Source organism: Corvus kubaryi, unplaced genomic scaffold (assembly GCF_017639235.1).
Source record: "Corvus kubaryi isolate FWS band 111438036 unplaced genomic scaffold, C.kubaryi_AGA036_p1.0 37249, whole genome shotgun sequence".
Taxonomy (NCBI): Eukaryota; Metazoa; Chordata; class Aves; order Passeriformes; family Corvidae; genus Corvus; species Corvus kubaryi.
Window position 1 is genome coordinate 746,196 of NW_024581072.1, and position 25,893 is coordinate 772,088.

The 25,893-nt window shown below is 37.3% G+C and overlaps 1 protein-coding gene across 1 annotated transcript in view; it reads right to left on the reverse strand.

Moving 5' to 3' along the window:
* The window catches only part of SPTLC1 (serine palmitoyltransferase long chain base subunit 1), a 34,152-nt gene extending 8,265 nt beyond the window's left edge, over positions 1–25,887 (reverse strand). Inside the window, exons 1-11 of the mRNA XM_042023399.1 lie at positions 25,801–25,887; positions 23,963–24,070; positions 16,343–16,437; positions 11,558–11,651; positions 11,024–11,096; positions 6,623–6,755; positions 4,783–4,912; positions 2,928–3,017; positions 2,114–2,221; positions 617–712; positions 232–328 (exon numbers count right to left, since the gene is read on the reverse strand). Coding sequence (XP_041879333.1) covers positions 232–328; positions 617–712; positions 2,114–2,221; positions 2,928–3,017; positions 4,783–4,912; positions 6,623–6,755; positions 11,024–11,096; positions 11,558–11,651; positions 16,343–16,437; positions 23,963–24,070; positions 25,801–25,863 — 1,087 coding nt within the window. The 5' untranslated portion in view covers positions 25,864–25,887. The remainder of the gene's footprint in view (positions 1–231; positions 329–616; positions 713–2,113; positions 2,222–2,927; positions 3,018–4,782; positions 4,913–6,622; positions 6,756–11,023; positions 11,097–11,557; positions 11,652–16,342; positions 16,438–23,962; positions 24,071–25,800) is intronic.
* Between the last annotated feature and the right edge of the window lie 6 nt (positions 25,888–25,893).

Sequence of the window (25,893 nt, forward strand, 5' to 3'; positions counted from 1 at the left end):
CTCAAATAACCAGCTTATTTTCAGCTGTAAGAAGGAAAGGGAAGGAAAGACTGAAGAAGAAAAGCAGAGTGGGAAATAACATGAAGAAAACAACATGCATGCAAAATTAATTAGCAAAAAAATAAAGAGGACATCAGAGTAATAAGGTGAGGAATAAAAGTAGGGAGAAGTTCAACTTATTAGTCTGGGGTGAATTAAAACTGAAGGACAACATTTTCCTGAATTATGTACCTGGATTATCTTCCATAATATTCAGAGCCTCAATAGCAGCAGCAGCTAACAAAGGAGGTAGGGAGGCAGAAAAGCAATAACCTTGACCAGACAATCGCTAGGGGAGAAAAGGAAAAAAAAAATTTTTTTACAGTAATGTAGACAATGTTTTAAAAAGTAATTCATGTACATATAAACAGCCTCTCCTCCACACCTACAAGTACATGTAAGGATTTCAAAGCAGGTCTCAAGTTCATCTACAATATTTCATAGAACCAGAGAATTTCTGTATAGAATCAAATACTGCATAATCATCTATATCATACTTGCTAACTGAGAGTAATAACTAACTCTTATATATAAGTAACTAATAGTGCCAGACTATTTAAAAAGAGATCTGTCTTACCTGATGATCAATAATAAAAGATCTTCCGCAGCAAAATCCACCAATAGAAGCCAGTGAATTTTCCATGTTTGCACTAATAAGATCTATATCATCAATCTGTCAGTTAAATCAACAAATTATTAAAAGATGCTTTTGATTGCATCAGGACCATTTATAAGTTAACCTATTAAAAATATATCTTGTTTCATATTACCATGAATACTAGGGAAGATCTACCAAACTACGACATAATAAAATGAAAGTACAACTGAAATAATAATAATACTTTTGAGCAATACAGAAAGGACTTTGGGAAATTGAGATTTATGGATCTGTAAGTAAATTGCATATGATCTCCCTCTTCCAGGTATTGCAATGTGAAGAACACAAACAGATAAATTATTTAGATACTGGTGACAATTCCACAATGCACTCAGTGTGGCAGTTTCCTTTAAGAGTATAAGTTGCACTGTAGTCAGTAGAAGGTAGAATGTGATTAAAATTAAGCATAGACCTAATTAAAATAGTCTGAACATTAGAGACACAATTGTCTTATTTCACTTGTTAGTTGCAAGTATTTTCTTTTGCCAGGCTCTGAAAGATTTTGTCCGTAAATTAATTTATTGTAAAAGTCAATTAATTGGAAAGGAATTTAACATAGAAGCCAGTTAATTAGATGGCAGTTGGCATGTATCACAGTAACACTGTTTCCTTTTCTAAACTAATTTTCCCTTTTCCATGTTTGGTATTAATTGAAAGCAACAGGACAAAGGGGAAGACAGAATGATTCTCAGAATTTTTTATTTCACTTCCAAGCTGAATTCAGATACTGTCAGAATGTAGTGAGAGATGCTCCACACTAGAACACTGGCAAACAAAAAGCTCTTCTTCCTTTACCTCAGCTCAGGGGACTGTGGTAGTAAGCAGCTGCAAGGATACCATTTTGAATTTCCAAAGTACTCCTCAGCTGCATAAACACATGAAAAGTGGACCCTTGGAAAAATAGTTCGGCTTAATCTGCTGGTAAAGTACCACAATAACACCTTTGCAAGAACCACTGAAAATTTTATCCTATTTTTCTCCACTGGAGTAAAAGGCAATAGAGTAAAACAGGATGGCTATATACTGCAAAGATCTTTCTTATTTACTCCAAGACCTCAAATACTTCTGTGTCAGAGTGACACTTTTAAGTGTATGCAGCTGGAAAAGACAGTACTCATTATCTCATTGCATGTCCCAAAAAAGGATAGAATTATGCACTGTAAAAATTCTTTTGTTATCTTTGTCATTAAAGATAAGTAAAACTACTTCAAGTAAGCACATGAAAGACTGCCAAGACCTGAAAGCTTTAGGACTGCTAAAAAAACCTATATTTTAAAAAAAACCGTATTTTTAAAATCCCGGTATCTAAATGTCTGCTGTACGCTAAAAAACTATCTGTTAATGCCACAGGTATTAGAAAACAATTGCACAACTTGCTTCTGTACAAATCTCCATTCACAACAAAAAAGTACATACATTTATTCCAAAGTGTTCAGTAATTCCTCTTCCATGTTCTCCAAGGACTCCAAAGGAAAGGCTCTCCTCCAAAAATATTCTAACTTTGTATTTATACTTCAATTTTATCTAAAACAAAGAAAATTATATAAAATATATGTCAGAATTTGGTGACAAAATGAGAGATATGGTAAAGAAAGACAAGGACAGTATGCTGAATACTGCATAAAAGTCTGTTCTAGAATTCTGTTCTGTCATTAAGACATTTTAACAGCCTTCAAAATTATTCCTCCATGTAATACTAGAACAAGTTTCACAAATGTTCATATATTAAAAAATCCCTTTTTTTAATAGGTTCTCAAGTACTTTCAAGATGATGCATTTCCACACCATTTCTTCCACCATCTACAAGTGTAGAGCCTGCACAAAAAGCCATTTTATGCTGAACAGCAAATGTCTTCCTTGGAGTCATTATTTCTGACATTTGTATCAAGGTTTCTTTGAAACTTTATTTTTCTTTTTTTTAGATATAACCTAGTTTAACAATCTAGTATCATACAGTGTAGCTGAAAATATAGTATATTTTACAGGATAAAAACTAAGACCACAGTCAGATATTCATTTCTAAGTCTCAATAGCTTCAGAATCCTAATCAGAAGTTTCAAAACAAGGTTAAGATTTGGAATCACCATTTCACAAACACGTGAGAAAGCAGGAAGGTAAATAAAAAAACTGCACGCAGAGCTTTTCTATGTAGGCTTAATTACACATCACTATTATTTCATTAGACACATGCTTTCATACGCAGTTCAAAACGCAAACTAAAACCACTTACCAACTCTGGAAGAGGGCAAATGTCTCCTGTGTTCATATACAATCCTTCCACTACAATAAACCTTCGAGTTACACGGGCCTTTCGAGGATTCTTCAGGGAAAGATACGGTTTTACTTTATTTCAAGTGTTACTAAACAAGCAAAGCTCTAAAATTTTTTTTGATAGGGAATATTTTTTTGAAGGGAATGGCCTCTTTTTCAAATAAGCTGTTACTTAAGTTTAAACTTATTTTTTGTCTATAACAAAAGTTGAAATGCCTCACTGGGCTACTTGTCTTTTATTTATTTTGTAATAATTTCAAAGCTTTTGACTTCTACACATGATTTAAGACACAGTGTTTTGCAACAAATTATACCAATCCATTTGAACTTTATGAATAAAATACAACCAATGTAACCACAGAACAAATACTACAAATCTTGGTCTCTGTTATACGCATCATTAGTCTAAGCATTTAGAAGACTTTTCAACAAGGGTTTTGAGCACCAGGATTCACAGTGCAACACAAACTTCTTACAAGTACTGTCTTTGTAAAACACAATGCAAAAGTATTCATAACACATTACAAAGTCCTTGTCTGATCTCTGGATACAGTACAGACCATTAAAATATCTCTCACTTGTTTCTGCTAAATTTCAATTGGTATAATTTCAGTTTCGCTGTTTTAAAATGCCATTCCTCTGTTACTTACTTTGAATCTTATTGCTATTTTCTGAATAAGGATATTTAGTCACACTTCTTTCATTTTTCAGTTCTTGTAAAAAGATTCAGAAACATCTATTTGACTTTTCTGTGTGGTAGGTACCAAACTAGTCACAGTCTTGCTCTACGGGCTTTACCAACTCTAATGATACGACCTTTTCTAGTCAGTACGTCTTAGTTATACACACATGGTCTATATTAAGCTCTTGCCCACCAACTTTATGCTCACATTCAGCTGATTACAGTAAGAAATTTTAGCTAATTCAAAGCACTCTGCTCTAACAAACCAAATGTGTTACACAAATTAGTCTGAAAACCACATCTAAAAACACATGTAAAGATTATCTGACAGTATGTATCTTCCACAAGGCATGTTAACTAGTATGTTATCCATAAATTTGCTAATAATAAGATCCATTACTGATGTACACTGATGTTAAGCTGATTGACAATTTATCTACTCTACTTTTCCTGTGTCTTATCACAAAATGTGCAAACAAACCATACAATCATGATAGCTACTCAATTAATTCTTTTAAAACTAATTTAATAAGTTATCAACTTTCTGATCCTGATCCTAGTAACTGCTTTTGGGCATCCTTTTGCATTACTGTCAGAATGAGAAGCAAGCCATCAAACTGACTCAAATTTTTCAAGAGAGAGAACATCTTAAGAGTTGAATGCATGATAGGGAAAGACTAAGAAAAAAAATCAACCATATTGATTCTATAAAGGACTAGCCATTTTTGTGCTGATTTCATAGTGTGGCAATCAAAGTGGTAATTAACTTGCATGATTTATTAGGTAAATACAGTTACATAAATTTCTCAGAGATCCAAAAATAAAGCTCTGTAATAGTATTTAAAGAAAAGAAAAACATTATGTCACTTCAGTCATCTGCCTGTAAAGATATTCCCCTGCTACTAATGCTGATGAGCTCAGTTCTAAGGGTTAAGACAACAAATGCAAATAAATAAATATATTTTTTTTAAATTATCTTAATTAAATAAGCAACATTAACTGCTCAACAGATAGTTATGAAAACCAAGTAACTGCCTTTGAGCACTGCATCCATTCAATTACATGACTCAGTAAAAAAAATGTGGGGGAGGTGGCACAAAAGAGTACAAATATTTCTTCAAAGGAATGGTACCTTTTGATCTTCAGTCTCTTGTTCTTTCAACAGTCGTTCAAGGTCAGCCATATCATTATGCTTAAATAACTTGATGTTACTACGAGATGCTTGTAATCCCTTCTGAATAGCAAAGCAGGCAGCTTCATCTCTGTAAATACAGCAAACCCTTCTAAGTTTGTTAAACATGGTGCAATTATTCAAAGAAAGCTGGCTATTAGAACTGTCTTTCTTTTGAGCAGATATTTGTACTTAGCTGTAGACAAAACCAGATGGTTTAAAGCACCGTATATTTTATTTACATTTTGAAAATTCATTTCAAAGCTTCTCAATTTTATGTGTATTACAGACACTAAAAGCGAGCAAGCAGATTTTTTCTTGAAATCTACACTCATCCTTTTGTTTGTATGTGACAGCAGTTTGAGCACAGCATTCCATGGACTAGGTACAATACCACAGTAATCATCCCAGAAACCTCTCACTCCATTTGCTCTGGGTCTTAGAAAAAAAGCACAAAGATGCGCCTGTAACATTTTTTGTAGTCCTCCAAATACTCAAAACCTCCATCTTAATATCCTTTGAGAAATTATATCTCCATTTCCAAAGAACAATCCCCCCATTTTTAGTGTTGGGACAGCAAATTTCCAGCTATGATGGGCTACACAATTTCACAGCTGCTTAGGCCAACTAATCTTGTAAAAGTGGCAGCTAAAGCAAACCTGCACATGGCAAATGCAGTAATTTCAACCAAGCTGCTTTCAAATACAGTGAGATCTTTTGTCAATGAGAAGGTGAAACAGTATGAGATAACTAAATCCAGGGTACACTGGCATCCTTGAGTAGTGTGCACAATCCTGGTCATTTGTCTCAAAAATGCTGATCCAGAAGATATCAAAGACAACCAAAACACATGATTAAATTTATGAAAGAACTTCTGTAAAGACGTCAAATAGGCTGCAAGCCTTACACTTAGAAAAGAGAGCACCAAAGAGAGATTTTGGCAGACAAATACAAAAGTATCACTGTGTTGTAGTTTAACCATAGCAGGCAGCTGAGTCCCACACTGACACTCACTCCCTGCTTCCATGGGGAAAATGCATGGGGAAAATCCCTGTCTAAAAATCAAATGCATCCATAGAAATTAGTATGTATTGTATTTGAAACAGGTATTTCTTCATATTTTTCATAAAATGTTCAAGTCAGCCATTTGCATGTCAAAGAAACACTGTGGATATTAAAGATCTAAAGTACTGTAAGAATCAGAAGATTTAAGAAAAATCCATCTTCCTAAATCCAAACCCTCTTCTTTGGCTCCGTAAATTGAGTACTGTTACATTGTTTCTCCCAGTTCTTGAATCATCCCTTCACAAAACATGACTGGCTATTCTCAAGGACCAGATACTGCGCCTGCCAAATCCTTTATTTGATTCTGCACAGCAATTCTTCTGTTGCTTTAATATGTACCAATATTTATCCAACTAAACCAATGCAAATAGGCATGAGGGGAACAACTGTCCTGGAAGAAAGGTGAGAAGCCAGCGGTAAACAGGAGAAAAGCAAGTATTACTGTATAGTTTATTAAGAAGAAAATTAGGTATTAGAATTACATTAGTATTTGAATGCACAAGTTATTTTGCTTTTTTTGAAGCTGAGTGCCCATGACTATGCTTTCATGAAGAAAGAAGTAACTGATTTGTAGTATTTGGCAAAGAAAAAATATTTGAACTTTGTACTACATAATCGTTGATCAAAACTAGCAGTATTTTTAAATGTTCAACAATATGATTAGCAATCATGAAAAAGAAGAATTGAAAGGAAAACTATTTAATCTGGAATTTCCCAAGTAGAAAACAATACTTACACAAACACAATGTCCCCTCTCTTTGAATATGCAGGGATAGCACTGGCAATTGTTGCAAATCCATATGAGTATATAATAGCTTCCTCTGTCCTCATGAATTTTGCTAGCCGTTCTTCTAATTCTAAATGCACATCTATTTGAGAGAAAAATCAAAAATGTCTTAGATAGCTAGCTTTTTTTCATATCAAAAAGACTATTATTATTTTAGAAATCATCCAATTGAAGAAGAGAGAACATTTATTTGTAGGACAAGAATTAAAACAAGTAACTTTCCAAAACCCAGTTGCAACCAATCCAGCTTCACTTAAACGGACAAGTAACTAATCACAAGTTTTGACAGATCTGAAAATATTTATGCAACATGTTTCTCTAATGTTCTTACACAAAAGTTGTTAAAATCTACTTGTGATTAGACTACAAATGATGCAGCCTTCTTGGACTGTGACTAGAGAGCACAGCTACTACAGTCAGGAAACAAATTATGTGATTTATAGAAATTAATGAGGTCCTGTTGGCAGACTGTCAGTTCTTCCAAGCTGATGCTTGCATTACATAAGCACAGCTATCATTATAACAGAAAATTGCTCTTGTCAGACTGCAAGTCACAAACCATCTCCTGAACACAATTTAGCCCATTGAAAAGGTCACACCTCCAAGCCAGAGATTATTCACACTTAAGATATATTGACCCAATCACACACACAGCATTTCCCAAGCCAATTAGGTCAAAATAACCAATGTCAGAAATCAAAATATTAAAAACTGTAATACCACATGGGGAGTGGATTGTTGCTGCACAAAGGTAACCACAGCATTAAGTATTCCAACTAAGCAAAATAACCTGTATCAGACAAACGGTTATTTTGACTGTCTAACTCTATTGCCACTGTCTGCTTTTGCTAGCAACAGTCAGAGAATTATGCCTGTTATCACCGGGAAATAAGTAAGATTAAAAGGCAAATAGAGATCATTACTGTGTGACTTGAAAGACCACCACTGGCCAAGTGTTATCTTTTTGCAATTACTGAAGTTCATTGAAACTAAAATCAAATAAAGCAACATTAGTTATACGTAGATTCTTCCAATAATCTGTGGGGCGTGGTTATGTCAGTGTTGCCTTTTCTGACGAGACACCAACAGAAAGGGTGCAGAGAGAAAGGGTATCCTAAAAATCCCAACTTTGCCATATTAAATATATTTAGCTGAATCTTTCCCCAAAAGGACACAGCCGTCTGATGTATTTATTAATAAAAGCAAAGGGTATTTATTCAAACAGCCTCCCAATCACAGTAAAGAGGAATTTTATCTATAGCCTGCAAAATATAAAGCCTCAACAATCCTTTCCTAATGTTTACCTGGGCATCAGGTAAAAAAAATAGATCAGAAAGGAATTGGTTTTCCCACTGCTTTTAAATGAAAACAAACAGTTAATCATTTGTGATTTGTAAGTTTTCTTTTGCACCCTGTCATTTTGATCCAGCTGCACTAGATATACCAAACATTCAGGGGCATATAGAACATCCATTCCTCTCCAGAGCCTTCAGAAGGAAGGATACTGACTGGAATTATCTCATCTACTTTCTTGATTGAGATTGTAAATAGTCCACTTCCAGAATCTTTGTGTATTTTTCTTGTGTCATTGCTACATGGACTTCAGGATCAATAAAAAGTCTTCAATCAGGCTTCCAAACAGATAGGATGACCTTTGATATATTGAATGAAAAGCCCAACAAAGATCAGCAATAACAAAAAAATTTTAAAATAGACTGGCCACATAGCATTTAAAACATGAAATATAAACAACATTCAGTACAAAATGTTTCTTTCTGAAGCCCTGTAGAGAATAACAAATTAGGGGCAATAAGGACTGAACTACTATTTTTGAGCAGTCAGCTATTGATTCCAAATGAGGAAACCACTTACACAATTTAACTGAAAAAGATGACAAGACCATCATTGTTCAAAATCGGAACTTGCACCCTTCTCACCGAGCTTTATTCAGCAACAACTACCATTACACTAAGCAAGGTCTAGGTGAAAAACAGTGGGCAAAACAAGTATTTATAGCAAGGGCAGCTAACAAATATCTTCAGCTTTGTGCTACGGAAAAAAGTTTTGCAAGCCTAAGTAAATTTTGCCAAGGGCAAGAACATGTAAGTTCAAAACCATGAGGTTAAAAAGTGTTAAGGCAATATTAAGGTTTCATTGTGATAAAATCCAAATACTATCTGACTCTCCTCTATTGCAATGATTCACTTTAGTCTCGTTACACCACTTGGATTAACCTAGCTTAACTGAAAACTGCAACCACCACCTGGAGTACATTTGCACAGAGGAAGACAAGACTGGAACAGCTTTCTATGCAATTATGAAACATTAATAAAGCTAATATTGTTAATAACTATTATGAAAGGCCTGTTTAGTGCCTAGCATATGCTCACATGGAAGTCAAAAACAGAAGAAATGAGAGTTATGAAGAAAATACCCACAAATATTCAGGTATGTGTAAACATACAATTATTTCATGCTCATTATAGGCTAAAGGCACAGATACATTTTTCGGGATTACAACACAAAGTAAAAATGTCTTAAAAGGGACTCACTAAATCTATTAATTACCTTCAAAGTGGCATAGATATGAAGAACCAAGTCTCCATTCAAAATAAATTATAACACAATATCTACATTTCAAATAGAGATTTCTAATACTGATATCAGCTTCTAAGAGGGGATAAAACTGAGCAGTAACAATCAACAACCATCAGTTAAATTATACGTAGGAATGTAAAAGGAAACTGTATAGTTCTGCACAGAAGATGACCCATTTACTGAAGTAACAACAAGTGAAAAATTGTGTGAAAAGTTTAAGGCACACAGTGATGCAAGAAGTGTTTCTTCTCACGGATGCCACACTCAAATGTTTAAAGTTAGGTGAAAATGGGAAGACAATTTCAGATTGAACAAGTAGAGCAGGTGTTTGTCTGCCATTTAAAATGTAGCCTCCGTTACTTTGTGTGTAAAAGATGATACCTCAAATGGGCGAGTATAACATCACTTCTTCTCTAGTGATGTCAAGTAGCAATGCCGCGGATTAGATTCCTTGCTTTGTGAAATGGAGCGCTTACGCAATAAATTCAGGAGCCAATAAATAGCAAAAGCTATAGTTTACACATTAGGATTAGCCCTCCAAAGAGGACAGGAAACAATCTGAAGAATCTCTCACTTACCAGAAAAAAACAAATTTAACCTGTTTCAAGCAATCACTTGAAACAAAGTGAAAGACTTCACAAAATTTAAAATCAGCTTGGATTCAAAAGGTTATTATTATTCCGTAAGTTTTTTTGAGCACTTCAGTGTTTTGGAAGAGAGGGGAAGAAGCCTGTATGAATTCCAAGAGACCACTGCTGAACTGTGATGAGTGGGGAAATCTAGCTTCCTATAAGCGCTTTCTGTACTAATCAGTGGGCTACCAGTACGTTCCTTAGAAACAAATTATGGTTCCAAGGTAATGAACAATCCCTAAGACTGGTATCAAGACTCAGCCCTGTTCTGATAGATAGACTTCTATAAAATCAAATTAGGTATAGCAACTAGTTGATCACTTATAGGACTAGTTTGATTAATTAAGAAAAGCTCAAGTTTGTCTTGAATTCAAGTCAAGGCTACCGGAAGCTAACTCTATGAAATAATTTGAGTATAGACACCCTCAGAATTCCATCATCTCTCGGAAGAGACTGGAAAGTTCACAAAATTAGTTGATGGTTTTAGCCTGTAACTGTGCAGCTGTTCATGTATAACTCTTCGGTTTCTATGCAATATTTCAAAGTATAAATGCCTGTAAAGAACTATTTCCAGAGCCTGATATTTAACAACTTACTACTTCTTAAGAAGAATTTTAAAAGCCCCTTACCTTAGTAACACCTGCTCAGGTCATAAAGTCTCTCAATTACAACACTGAAGTTATCAGCAGTGGAAAACTTCATTCTGACTACAGCATTAGAGAAATGCAGCTAATAATTGTTATCACAGAAATCAGATTGCCCCCTTGTGGTCGGTAATTCACACTGGCATTTACACTCACAGTCACCATGTATTATTAAATTCTAATAGGTTTATTTTCTCTTTCTACTGTGGTTACCAGAACTAAAAAAGATTATAAACTTTGCAATCCTCCTCCAAGACCAGCATTAGAAAGAGTAAGAAAACAGATAAAATAGTAAGAAACAAAGCCAGGAGCAATAAACACTACCAATCCTCAACAACTACAGTGAAATATGCGTTAGAGGATAACTGTTCTTCAGAGCAACAGAAATAACTTTTTGCTTACATATTGCGTTATTTTGGCTGGCTTACCAAACTAGTCTGAGCACCTTTAAAGGCAGATCAAAGAAAGTTACTCACCAAAAGTACCATAGAATCCTCTGGGTCCACAAGTGCCAACACCGTATTTCTTCAGAGAAGCCTGGGCTGCACTCTTTAATAGGAAAGAATTATGTGAAATATTCCTGCATTAGCTCTCTCTTCTATACACTTCACACTGACAATTCCACACCAATGTACACAGATCAGTTTTTGTATCATGTAACATAACCTGCTTCACAGAAAGTATAATAATGTACTGAATTCTATGAAGTAATTTCACCTCAAAACTACTTTAGACAAGTGTTTAAGCATCCTTCATTTTATTCTAATACTTAAGGACGTTGAATACTAATCTAACTTGATAACCAACTAGGCATGCAGTAAGTACACCAGATTAACTTTAGTAAAAATACAAACTTGAATAGCACAGCATTACAAGGTTTATAATCTTCCTTCCTACTTTTCAATATGTTATTGATGAAGTTCATGCTTTCTGTAGCTATTATTTATGCCAATATAACAGACAAAATAAAAGAGGAATATCACACAAATAGAATAACTGGAAGAACTCACCTTAACCTTTTCATTATTCAAAAGTCCAAGGAAGTTAAATGATGCAAAGTTTATACATTCCTTGCCATTAACAGTGATTATATGGGTGGGAGGACTGAAAAAAATTACAGACCTATTGTTATGAATGAACAATTGTCATTTTCATAAACAGCTAAACAATACAGGAGTTCTGGTTTTCAACAACAGAGGGCACACAGGTTTTTCAAGATTCCCTCTTTCTACTTCTTCCGTTGCAGCTGCCAATAAGTATTTAAGTTCACTGTCAAGTCACAAATATACTGCACTGTACTCAACAAAACCTATATTCCCGTAATTTAATAAACTGCAAATAGTTTCTTGAGATATTTAATGATTCCTTGTTGAAAACTTAATTCATAGAAAGATGACCCCTGAAGAGATAAATAAAGTTTCTCCATTAAAAGCAAAGTGATATCTATTTTCAAGAAGAAATACTAAAAATAAAAAGGAAACTTCATTGTTCTTACTTCCAAGAGAAAAACTAATTCAAAATCAATGTTTTTGTCATAAAGTAACCCCAGAATACCTATCTTGTGCTGATAGGGCTATTGAAATAGAGGTACTAGCTGTAAGTGGACAAAACTATTTTACCAGCTATCACCTCAAGTTTTCAATTGAGTTTAATCTGCAATGGTTTGAGTAATTTATGTAACCGAAAACAGAGAAAGTGTGAAAATGCACACTCTTAGCAAATGAACAAGAGCATAATATATATGAATAAAAGGGCAAAAAAATTTTCTGGCCTAAAATATTATGATTCAGGTAAACAAAACCAAAAAAATTGGAGATAATTAAAATACTATCCTTTTAAATACAAGCATCATGTCTGTGTACAGTGTTCTATAGAACCAGAAGCAAACCAGTTTTGGCAACTGTACACATCAATACAACAAATTCAAAAGTTTCAATTAATCACTTGGAGTGTAAGAAGTCTCAAATCTAAGCCAAATACAAAACCCTATGTCTGTCCATTTCTGTATCTGCTGTCAAATACTACAGTTGAGATCCTATGCTATTCCTCAGACACAGTAATTTCCACAAGCTTTCCCATGTAGAAAACTAGCACTGAGCAATTTTCTCCATCAAAATTAAACAGGGCTGCTCAAATGTCAAATGCCTGTGCACAGCTGTTCCAAATCTGGTGGCTGACAATATTTCAATGGGTACATTTGGTGTGCAAAGCAAATAAACTTTTTAAGTCCAAGCTATTCACTCACTGCAAGTTAAGAAAAACACTGAACTGCCTGACCTTCACTTTAAAAAACTCCATGATTTCACATTATATCTGTTCACTTAAAAAAATTGAGCACATGTTCCTTCAACTAAGCAATTGCAAAAGTTTACTAAACAGCTTTGGAAAGCTTTCTACTAACACAGTACATGTGTGTCTTTTGAATGCTGAACCTGTCCCCACAAAGGAGCTGTCCTGCATTACTGCAGTGCATCTTCTGCACCGGAGCAGCATTATAGAAATGTGCAGCAAACTGTCTTGGGGAACTGACTGCCATCAAAAATATGCCTGGATCTGTTCTATCCAGCTAATCAATGAGCTGTACCAAAGTCTGGATGTCCTACTAAGTGAAGTAACGATTTAGTTTCACAGATACTTACCAGAGCAGACCTATATTTACGCATTTTGTCACTAACGTGAGATTCAGTATATTCCCAGCATACTAGCAAACCTGGTCAATTTACAACAATTTGCCTCATGGACAGCTTCACCTCTCAAACCTAGAAAACACACTAATGTTCACCAACAACTTGGCCCTCATAAAACTGCAGCCCTCATGAAAACTTGGCCACACTTTGCAATCAGAATTTTACACAAACTTCTAAAGAAACAATAGTGATTATTTAGAAAATACAAATGGAAAAGGTTATTTCAGCAAATAATTATCACCAAAACATGGATGCTGATTGCATCATAAACCCTGCCTTTCAACAATAAAAACAGTTAAGTCTTTGCAAAAGGAAAACACTGAAACATTTGATTTTTTTTAATCTTTTCATGTATCTCCTTTCCCCTAGTGTAACAGCTCATTAGGTACCATGGTTAGGAACAACAGTTATGAGATACTGAGTGATCCAGCTTAAACAGTAAATAAAAATATAATTTCAAGTTATATTCAAAGAACTTGCAAGCAAATCCTTTAGAAATTGTCTTTCAAGGACTGAAAGCATGCCCACTGTTCTTGGGCCTCTCACATAAGTGTTTCATATATTGAAAAAAAATCAGTCACAAAAGAAAGTTAAGAAGGTACTAATGATGTGACATTTTAAAGCAGAACAAGAATTAGCATGAAAATTTTGCAGATGTACTGTTTTAGGAAATAGATTTACATTTTCTGAGTGAGATCTTGTACAACTAAGCTATCCTGCATAGATTAGTTCACAGAAAGGCTACTACAAGAAGTAACTAATTTCTGGACTGTGAAAGCTGCTGTGGGTACCTTCTTCAGCATAGATTCAAGATGGATCACTTTTTTGGTTAGGACATGTCTCTGTGATTTTGGCTTTCCTTATCATTTGGCAATGTTACTTGATTATGCAGAAAGGAGAATACGAACACAGGGCACAAACTGCATGGCCTACTGAGGGAGGAGGAAATCTGCCTCATACACACAGCGAGTCAAAATTTTTACTGAAATACTTAAGTTTTTCTGTAGTGGTTATGAACTTTTATAATCCCCACATATTGCTGTAAACACACAGTATTACCAATATAAGTGAGGGTGGTGAGGCACAGGTTGTCCAAAGAAGCTGTGGATGCTCCATCCCTGAAAGTCTTCAAGACCAGGCAGGATGGGACTTGGAGCAACCTGGTCTAATGGAAGGTGTCCAAATGGCAGTGGTTGAAATGAGATAACCTTTAAAGGTTCCTTCAAATCCAAATCAGTTTATGATAACGATTTTTGTAAATCACCACTCATAATAGACATGAAAATAACTGAAAGAAGACTACCTCAATAAATACAGTCTCCCTAAAATGCTGGTTAAAAAGGGGAAATGCTCCTGAGCTGAAATCAGGATGCAGACATTTTTCTTCCTGTATTAATCCTGAAACATGTTTTAACTTTACAGTCAAAGTTACAGTCTACAGCTGTTGAGCAACTTGTGGGGAAGTCATCAGTCGTCAGCTTAAATGTTACAAGACAAATGTCAAGTTTTCCCCACAGCTACTATCGGGTTTAATAGCCACAACATATTAACGTTCTGTCACAAAACATTTCCTAGCTGTAAGCACTGGAAAGTTCTAATGATTTAAACATTTTCTGAATCACTCTAAAAGATATATTTGTTCTGGTTTTCTAAACATCCAACACTTCTTTTAACTCCATAGTATTGCTTGTTTCAAAATTCTGAAAAATAACAGAAGAATTGTTCACATCACAGTTAATTAAAACAGGCATCACATTTATATGGCAGACTTTTCTGTGGTAGTGGAACCATCAGAATGGAGCTCACTATGACAGCAAATGATTGTACTGTCACTAAATTATTTCAAATTATTGTCAATATTATATTCAATATATTAGTGTCAATAGAAGGATATTATGAATGCTTACATGGTAAAAGTTACTGACGCGCAAATCTGAAGCTTGTGAAAAGAAGCTTCAGAGCAATTTCTGAAATACTGTGATTCTTGCCTAAGTCATCAGACATTTTAAAAGCCTTGTAACACACAAGAAAGTAACACTGAGCCATAAATTTCCTCACAAAACATTTACCATCCAGCATTTCCAATTCTGATTGTCCAAAAAAAATCAACTTTTCATGAAATGTGTGCTGAGTTTGGGGTAGAGTCAATTTTCTTCACAGTGGCTGGTACGGGGGGCTGTGTTTTGGATTTGTGCTGAACACAGGATTGATAACATAAAGACGTTTTTGTTATTGCTGAGCAGGGCTTACACAGAGCCAAGGCCTGTTCTACTTTTTGCACTGCCATGCTGGCAAGGAAGTTGAAGGTGCATGGAAGGTTGGGAGGAGACACAGCCAGGACAGGTGACCCCAAGTGACCAAAGGGTCCAGACCATACGGCATCATGCTCAGGATATAAGGAAGAGGAAGAAGGAGGAAGGAGGGCACGTATGGAGTGGTGTCATTTTTGTCCCCAAGTAACTGTTGCATGTGATGGGGCCCTGCTCTCCTGGGGAAGCTGAACACCTGCCTGCCCGTGGGAAGTGGTGAATGAATTCCTTGCTTAGCTTTGCTTGTTTGCATGGTTTTTGCTTTCCCTATAAAATTGTCTCCATCTCAACCCATGACTCTTCCAATTCTCTCTCCAGTCCCACTGATGGGGGAGTGAGTGGCTGCATGGGGCTTGGCTGCTGGCTGGGGTTAAACCACAACAAAGTGCCAAGTGGCTACCCACTTCTTTAAAGTCATTCTTGACGACGTAAGAGGGTGGTATCCACTTTTGGAGGTCTAAGTCCATGTTTTCAGAAAAAATGAAACAAATTAATACCAAGCAATACAGAACCATAATGAAGGCAAAGATACAGCATTCCTTCTCCCACCCCCAATATTGAAAAAAAAAATTAACGACAACATTTAAAGTAAGAAAGATTTTCTTAGTAGCATGCTCTTGATAATGTTACAAAACCAAGACCTCTTCAGAGGTAAATTCAGACCAGCTCTCTAAAAATGCAATTCATTTATGAAAGGTTTTAAGGATATGGAAAGGCTTAATGAGCAATACGCTTAAAAATACGGATATCAAGTATTTGAGTCGAAATAAGAAACAGAATTTATTTTAGGTACATTTACCCTGAAACAATGTTGTAATTGAGAGCTGGGTGATCTTTTGGCACAGGAGGTACAAGAGGCTCTGGCTGCCATTCTTCAATCAACTCTTCTTTTTCCTGATCAGGAGAAAAGAAATACTGTTTGAGAGGGAATTCCCCTAGAAAATACATAATGCACTAATAAAGAGTTGATAACAATCGAATGAGAAATCATGTATGCTAGTACATGCCACCTTTCTGAGACACTTAGAATATATATTATCTCAGGATCTTTAAATGAGAGGCTCAGAATCATGAAATCTGAAAGGGAAGAAGATATAAAGAAACATGGAACAGATGTGTCTGTGTATTAAAGATCTTGTATGATAATCAAGAGATGAGTTACTAACATGATGTCCCCACCAAATTTTAATCAATACTGTTTCATTCAACCTGTTAAATATAAAAATTCTCCTCTACAGTTTATGTAATTGAACATGAATTACATAAAAATTTAATATAGATTGCCTCAATTTACATTCTCAAGTCTTCAACACTGCTGTTTCAACAACAGTGGCATTAAAATACTTAGCAAAATAACACATATGTGAGAAGGATATACTCAAGAAAAACTGTCAATGCTCAAGAATAAGTAACAACAACTACTAAACAACATATCCTGCACCTAACTATGGAAGAATACTGAGTGCACATTCATTTTCAAAGTAGTACCCAAATTCAGGTTAATCTCAGAGTAGAACCACAACCACAGCCCAAGAGAGAGAGAAAATTCCATCCTCATCTCACAACACTATCTGGGGGGAAAATTAAAAATCAAAGACATAATTTTACACTAAGGGTGCTGATCTACCACACTGCAAGCCAGCAGCTGCTGCTGTGCAGTCCTCTCCCAGCCACACATTCCTGTTCCTTGTGCTGGCAGAAGCAGTTACAAAATCAGACAAAAGTGTTACTCAGATCCAGATGAAAACTAACTCAGCAAAAGCAGGGTGGGATATAAATCTCAGCTAGAACCCACAAGAGTCCCAATCCCAACCAAGACTGGCTGATGCTATTGGGAAACCACATCCTGAGTTGCAGTTGCCCAGTAGTATCTTATACCTTTCCACAAGAGTTCAAAGAATTCTGACAATCATAAAGCAGGATGTATGCTCATGCAGCCTTCATTCTGCTCCTACAGTAGCTGTTGAAAGGCCCAAAATCCTTAACGGGTAGTGTATCTAGAATCAAGAGCTTTGCATTCATTTTGGAGCACAGGGTAGATGATTGATGAAGTTTTCCATTGTGTTTAATTTTGGCTTGGGGTTTTTGTGGGGGAGGGTTGTTGGGTTTTGTTTTAATTCAGCAGCAAAATAATTCAGGTGAGAAGTGGTGCAGCCTGTCAGTTATGGAAGGATAAGTAAGAAAAGCTTTATTTGACATCAAATGCCTTAGAGGGAAGGACTTAGGAAGCATGGTGTTTCTTCTGTTTGAGACCTGAACACAGAACATTTGAACAGCCTTACAGAAGAGCACGCAATATAAAACTCCTTTTCTTCAAAGAAAGCAGAATTAAAACTGTGTAAGCATGTACTTAACTTTTTCATTAAAGTCTAAATTTTTTAGCTAAGTGTACAAAATATCATCAAAGCTTAGCAGCTTAGCAATAAATGATACAAGATCAATTAAAATACTTTTGTCAAGGAGTTTAGCAGTAAGAAAAATAGTATTTATAGATGCACACTGTAATTACAATAAACTAGCACAGTCCAAGTGCAGTTGAGATCTATGAGCAACTCCTAATTAGTGTTTCTATCCCCCATTCATACTAATTTCTAACAAGTTTTCATTCTTCCCTTTAAATTTTTGCTGCACACAAACTAACAGCATAGGTTTCCAAGTCACAGATGAGACATGGCAACATCCTGATTTTTCTCTTAACACAACTGAGAACATAAAGAAGTCTAATCATCATTTCAAACAACACCATTTAATTAATTCTAGCTCACATTCATTCTCCTCATCCATTACATAGCATTTTGGTTTTTGATGGACATAGACAAACATTTGCGTATTCACATCTCATGTATTCTGTTTCCACCAGTTCCTAGCAGAGGAGGGGACTGGAGACATTGATGATTAAAATGAATACCAATCTCAGCCTAAACCAGCCAGCCACCCACCACTGTGGATGGGACAATGCAAATCCTTTCCTCCTTCCATTCACCAAATACCTCAGTACCCTGGCCTGTCCTGCTGACTGTTCAGGGCAAACACAACCATCTGCCTCTGAACAAAAGGACGAGGCAGAAGCAGACTCTCATGCAGTGACTCAACATCAAAGTACTTCTATCTTCTACCTCCTAAACAGATCAAATTTCACACCAATGCCAACAAAAAAGTTAATTTTCAAACACAAAAAGAAACCAAATTTTTAATTCACACTTTAACATCCTCCATATGTAGTTGATTTGCTTACTTCTCATTAGTTCACTGCACTGAAAATATCCACTTGATGAAAAGAATTAACTCAAACCCTTCCGTTTCCGCTCTCTTGGACTGTAATGTAAGTGAACTCATCCCTCAACTTTTCCTCTTGCCCTTTTATATTTTTTTTATAATTATTTTTAGTTTATATAAGCAATAAATAAAATATAAATAACATTATAAAAAGTATCTATTTTATGGCTAATACAAAATAAACATGAAAATATAATCTCTAAAATGCTTATAAGTATATTTTATAAATTATAATATACATACCTTTTTATACATTTAGCTTTAGGCTTTCTGGCTCTCTGAGCCCTAACCCAAACAGTAATGGAAGCTTGGTGCTGAGGCTGAAGTCCCCATCTCCATGGGTGTCCAGCATGACTTTTCCAGCCCCAATATCCCTTGGACTCTGAACTTTCTGGCTCTCTGAAGCCTAACCCTACCTGTAGCAGAATCTTGCATTCGTTTGTGCATATTTATACATAAAAACATCTTAAATATTTATCTAAATTCACACAGATACCCACACATACATATACAACGGTTTTGGGTGGTTGCATTCTGTTGTGGATTTTGCTTTTTAATTGCCATGTACCTTGGGTAAGGAAAATACTTGGCTGTAAACACATTCAACGCAAATTATTTAAAAAGTTGCCTTGTTTGCCCAGGTTCTTAAAAAAACAATGAGCAATTTTGCTCATGAAGACAGTTCTTAGCTAGCAGTAGTGTTCTGAAACGATGTCATACATGCATATTCTGCATTAATATCAAAAGATTAATAAAACTTTTTATTTACTGGTCCTCAAATAACACGTCTTTAATTTCACAGTATTTCTAGACTCCTGTAACATAATGGGATAAATTGGCACAAATAATGGGCACACCAGTTAGAAATTTCTCTCTTTCAATGTATGTACGTATGCTCATACATAAGAGAAATTTTACCTACCTAGGGAGTCTTGGCTCAGAATTACTGAAAACCTTTACAAGAACAGACTACCTCTGCCATTCCCTATAGAAGAATATCTGATTGGTCTATGAATGCAGTTCCTGCAAAACAGAGCTCTCAAGATCTATGTATTTCTCAGCCACACATTAAACATTTGTCTCCAATATGAACTTTCCAGCCTCCTGACTAATATCACTCAAATAAAATGTGTCCCATGCTACTACTGCAGTGGAAATTCTAAAATCAAAGGAAAAAACTCTTCCTCCCATTTGCAAATGGTAAGATGTGACTCTTAGTAGTACTTCACAGATTTTGAGAGAAAAGCTCAGTATCATTACCATTTACTGCACAGTAAAAGACAAATAGCAGGGTACCTTCCTTTCACATATAGCTAAAGGCTGCCGTGCAAACTTCCACAGCCCACTCCAGTCCTCATTGTCACTTTCTATAGATTTTACTTTGTGTGAAAGCCCATAAAAATCTATGTCTAGCATCCTGTATGGCAACAGACTTATTTACATTTCCTAAAATGTCAAACTATCAGGAACTTACAGTATCAGAGAAGCACTCCACCTTTTTAGTTAATGATTTGGGAGACACTATTTTCTAAAAGAACCAGTAGGAATACACACAAACACTGTTACCAAAGCTAAGAGTCAGTCAGTTGAAAGGTGATTTCTGCACTGGATTTCGTAGTAGTCTTGCTACACATTTGACTGAACCTAGAAGCCACCTTCAGGGTGGATTTCTTCACTGTTTTACAAGCACGACTCCTAAGTGCACTAGGTTGCACAATGTGTCATCTGCTTCTCATTCCCCAGGACTGACTTGTCGTAACAGATCTCTAAGATGGCTGTGCAGTAATTGTATTCTTCATTAACACTGACTGAATAGACTGGTGGATGCCTGAGAGATTGGGAAGGGACACAACCAGGCTTGAACTAACCGAACATAGATTTCGTACCATACGACGTCACACAGCAATAAAAGGGAGAACAGCGGTTTTAAGGAATTTAGTCACCTTTTGCTTGGTCTGATATTGGTCCATCCATGGGAGGTGGTGAGTGACCACCTTTACATCACTTGTCTTGTTTTCTGTCTTCTTCCACTTTCCTTTGCTTATTAAGTAATTTTATATTCACTTGCAAGTTTTCTTGCTTTTACTCTTCCTTTGCTTTGTGAGCAGCTGTGCAATGTTCAGCTGCCTACTGGGGTTAATCCACAACACAGACTAGTGTCAATTATGTGCAGATTTCTAGTGAAGTTTAAGGAGAAGGCATGTCTCTGTGTGTTCACAGCTATCCCCCTACACAAATACATGAGCTCTCTTCACAAGAATTATCTACACTGTAGAAAGAGAAATTGAATCATTCCATGACTCTGATGTATCAGTTTGCTTAATTCCTCCAATTGTAGAAGATGTACTCACATTCTAACTTCACTGCTGTGTTTATGCTTACTTTCAGTGAACAATCTGTAGACAAAACATTCCCTTCCAAATACAGTTCTTCCTAAAGCAACCACTACTTCTGTCTTCAAAGGTCAATGATACAGTCAGCTACTCTAACTTGCACCTCCTTCATGGCTAGCCAACTTGAACACAGGATCAGAACAAAGAGCATTCACTCATGGGTTTTTTTTCACCATCAAGATAAAGGTAACAAGCCTATGGTGTCTTTAACAGTCAAACCCTTTCCTTCAATACAGCTCACAGCACTGTGTAACTTTTTGCTTCTGTAACTTGCAATGTGAATCATGTATCTAGTCTATCTATATACAAGGTAATTCTTGACCACTTTGCATTTTTGCCAGTATTCACATTCCTTTTCACCTTTCAACCCCAGTAAAGTTTGTAAAAGTCTCAAAAGAAGTATCAGAGCAATAACATATTTGCATGCTTCTGTTTTTCAGAAAGTCTGTTAACTGCTGTCTAGTGAATTTTAATACTGTCAACCTGCAAAAGTAAGGTTATTTAAGCCTAAGCCACTTCCACATGTTTTTGCCCCTGACACCCTTCTAAACCCTTGCTTTCATTGAGCTGTAGCAGACTGGCTACATGTGCAATCTCCCAATTGTTTACTGCCCCCAGCTGAAAAGACACAGCACAATTTTCTTCTCCACATAGCACTATTACAGATTTGTCTAAGAATTTTCTTAAATACCTCAGCTTCAGCAAAATTGTCAGTCCTGAATGAAGATGATGACCTGCAACTGCATGATAAAATCCAAGATGCACATAGAGATACATGAGTGAATTTCTTACTTTGTAAGGAAAAGACAGGTTTCAACTTTTTTGGGTCACCAATTACCCAAGAGTTGCAAAGAGCCTTTTCCTGCCTTTGACTGCAGAGAGAATGACTCTTTAAAACAAAACAAAAAAAAAGTATCCTCCAAAACACTTAGGCTGCGCCATGTCTTCCTAGATGACATGAACACTAAGTTTTCACTGCACTGGAGCTCCCTTCACACTCATTCCTTCTCTGTATTCTTACCAAAGACAGCAAACTTTGAGTATCCCAACATCAATTCAAACTCTTCCAAGCACAAAACTGAACCGGCCATCGATTCCTGCTTAGTTCACTTCCTGCCTCCAGTCACAGAAGCATTTGGGTTGGAAGGGACATTAAAGTACATCTAATTCCAATATCCCTGCCACTGGCAGGGACAACTTCCACTAAACCAGGTTGCTCAGAGCCCCATGCAGTCTGGCTTTAAACACGTCCACAGATAGGGCATCCAAAATTTCTTTGGGCAATATGTGGCAGTGCCTCACCAAGCTCACAGTAAAGAATTCCTTCCCAGTATCTAATCTAAACCCACCACTTTGAAGCCATTGCCCCTTATCCTGTCACTACATGCTCTCGTAAATAGTCTCCCTTCATCTTTCTTGTAGGCTGCCTTCAGGTACCAGAAGTCTGCACTTAGGTCACCTCGAAGCCTTCTCTTTTTCAGGCTAATCAGCCTTTGCTCATAGGAGAGGTGCTCCATCCCTCTAATCATCCTGGTGGCCTCCTCTGGACTCACTCCAACAGGTCCCTGTCCTTCCTGTGCTGGGACCCCAGAGCTGGATGCAGCGTTCCAGGTGGGGTCTCACCAGAGCAGAGCAGAGGGGCAGAATCCCCTCCCTCCCCTGCTGCCCACGCTGCTTTGGATGCAGCCCAGGACACGTTTGGCTCTCTGGGCTGTGAGTGCCCATGGCTGGGTCACGTCCAGCCTCTCACCCACCAGCACCCCCAAGTCCTTCTCCCCAGGGCTGCTCTCCATCTGTTCATCCCCCAGCCTGTGCTGATACCGGAGCTTGCTCTGACCCAGGTGCAGCACCTTGCACTTGGTCTTGTTAAAGCTCAGAAGATTCCCATGGATCCACTTTTCTATCTTGTTCCCTCAGGTGTGTCAGCCACAGCACTCTGCCTGGTGTCATCTGCAAATCTGCTGAGGATGCACTTGATCCCATCATTCAAGCCATTAATTAAGATATCAAATAACACTGATCCTAGTACAGATCCCAGAGGGACACCACCTGTCACTGTGTCCATTGGGATGCAGAGACAATGGCCACTACACTTTGGGTGAGACCATTCAGCCACTTTCTTATCTACCTAGCAGTCCACCCATCACATCCATTTCTCTCCAATTTAGAGAGAAGGATGTTGAGGGGGGGATCATGTCAAAGGCTTTACACAAGTCCAGATAAATGACATCGGTAGCCCTTCCCTTGTCCACTGATGGATTCACTCCATCACAGAAGGCTACTAGGCTGGTCAGGCAGGACTTGCCCTCTGTGAAACTTCTGCTAAACCACAATTTTTGTGGAACCCACTGTAAATTCTCAGAGTTATTACTTATAGACACCACATATACAGATTGACCATTTTCCCACCAGACACAATCTTACAGTTCATTTTGCTTGGTGGGTGTTTTTAACATAGCTTTCATTTTTAAAATAAAGCCCTCCATTGAGTAGAGCTAATGCCAGCTTTTCATAGCTTAACAGTCACTGTCACATCAGTTTTCTTATTTCTCAGAGTCTCAAACAGTGCTACTTTAAAAGCACAAACTGACATGTTTAAGCAACAAGCAGTTCCTGAGGCCAAAGTAAGCTCACCCTTTGAAGTTAAAGAAAAAAAGCAGAACCATTTATAATGCAGCAGTGGTTCAACAGCCAAATGTATCAATTGCTATGAACTATTTCTCTGAAGAGAAATATGTTTTTCACCATACCTTAAGTGTTAGATCAGATCGCTCTTGAAGCTTGTATGTCTTGGAGAAAAGAAGTCTGATTATCCATAGTATTAGAATTCCTTCTAAAATGAGATGGTAAGCAGGAGCCTGAAAACAGAAGTACAAAAATCATTCTAAAGAGAATTCTATTTGAAGTGTGTGACACAACACAACTATTTTGTTCCTACAAGCACACTCAGAAAAAAACCTAAAGCTGATCATCAGCTGATGTATTTCTAAATCAGTTAAAATTACAACTATGTGAAAGTGGAATGTTTTGCAGCTACTACTTGTAGCTGTTAACTTGAGATTGAATGGATTTAGTCTGTTCTTCATAAACAAGGCCCGTTCTAAACTGATAACTGATTTCAGTTCCACACATAATTTGAATACTGCGAGTAAAGGCAGGTAAGTCATACATGTTGCACCAGTCAGCACCCACAAAGGCAGAAGGCTTTCAAAACAAGCAGAAGTATCCTGAGAGCCTGAAGGTCTGTGTCACCTATACTTCAACCCTCCATTTTTATAACTTACAGTCCACCAGCAGGGACAGCTAGTATTTACAAAGAAAGCCAATTCTGTTCTCATAGGCAGCTTCTGTCAGGTTTACAGGCACTTTGATCAGGTATAAACCAACTGAGTCACCTCAAGTAGTTTTATCCTTGTGTCCTTTACTCTTGTGTAGACACAATGTGTGGGAATACACAAAGCAAACCAGAACACAAGAGTTGATCCAAGTTAAAGTTAGCCTCTTTGGCGCTTGGAGGGTTAAAATCAGTTTGCTCTGGCAGCACAGCTAGTTTGAAGTAGATATGAAGTTATGACATCAGCACTGGACACCTAGTATTAATGATGAGTCCAGTTATTCCGTTTTGGAAAGGCTCCTGTCTATCATTTTCAAAAGACTCGAAGTGCACACAAACAAGCGCACTCCCTCCTCAAGTCAGGTGAATTGCTTCCACACATCAACATTTTTGGTGGTATCTGACCTGCCATCAAAGCTGAACTTACCACACATCCAGAAACTAAAGTAAGTTGGACACAAGCTTTTAAAACCAGTAAAAAAATCCTATGGCGTATCAAACTGCAAATAACAAATGTTACCTGTTGCAGAGTACTTTTCAGTTTACGACACATACTAAGACACAAACATATTACGAATACATACATGACTTGTATGACACGACATCTAAAGAACATACCGTATACTCCCACTGAGGTCCCTGTGCTTTTTAGTGCCTTCAGTTATCCTGGATTCAGTGCACTAGAGCGTGCTACCTGCTTCACTAGCTGAGCACTTCTGTATTTGGACGGCAAACCTTGCACACATGCTTAAAAAGTTACCACCCTTTGCCAAAGGAAGGGACACAAACCCACCGCTTATCATCAGGACATCCTTTTTAACATCACGAAACAAAGACCGGGTACAAACATGCACAGCTGATCTTCTTCAGGAGGGAACTCAAGCCTAAACACTTAAACGCCGTTTCCTCCCTTGCAAACGACACTTGTAAGTTACAAACCCTGACCCCAGTAAAATACTGTGAACCTTCAGACTTAATGCTCTGCTACATGCCTTAAATGTCGCTTTATAAACTTGGAGAAATAAGACATGCGTCTATATTTTCAATATACAGCCGTGCTGCACTCACACATATTCAGGATACGGCGAGCGCAGCCCGATCCCCGCGGCACTGACCCGCACCCAGCTCCCGATTCACCCAGCGCCGCCCGCCGCCGCCGCCCCCGGGGCAGCCCCGGCGATACGTCCCCTCTCCCTGCGCCCCAAGCCGCCCTCACGCCGCCCCGCCACGCTCGGGGCGCCTGCCCGGCCGCACCTCGTAGAAGGCCTGGACCATCTCCACCAGCACCCACTGCTGCCCCACGCCCGCCGCCGCCATGGCCGCGCCGCCGCTTCCGCCTCCCCGCCC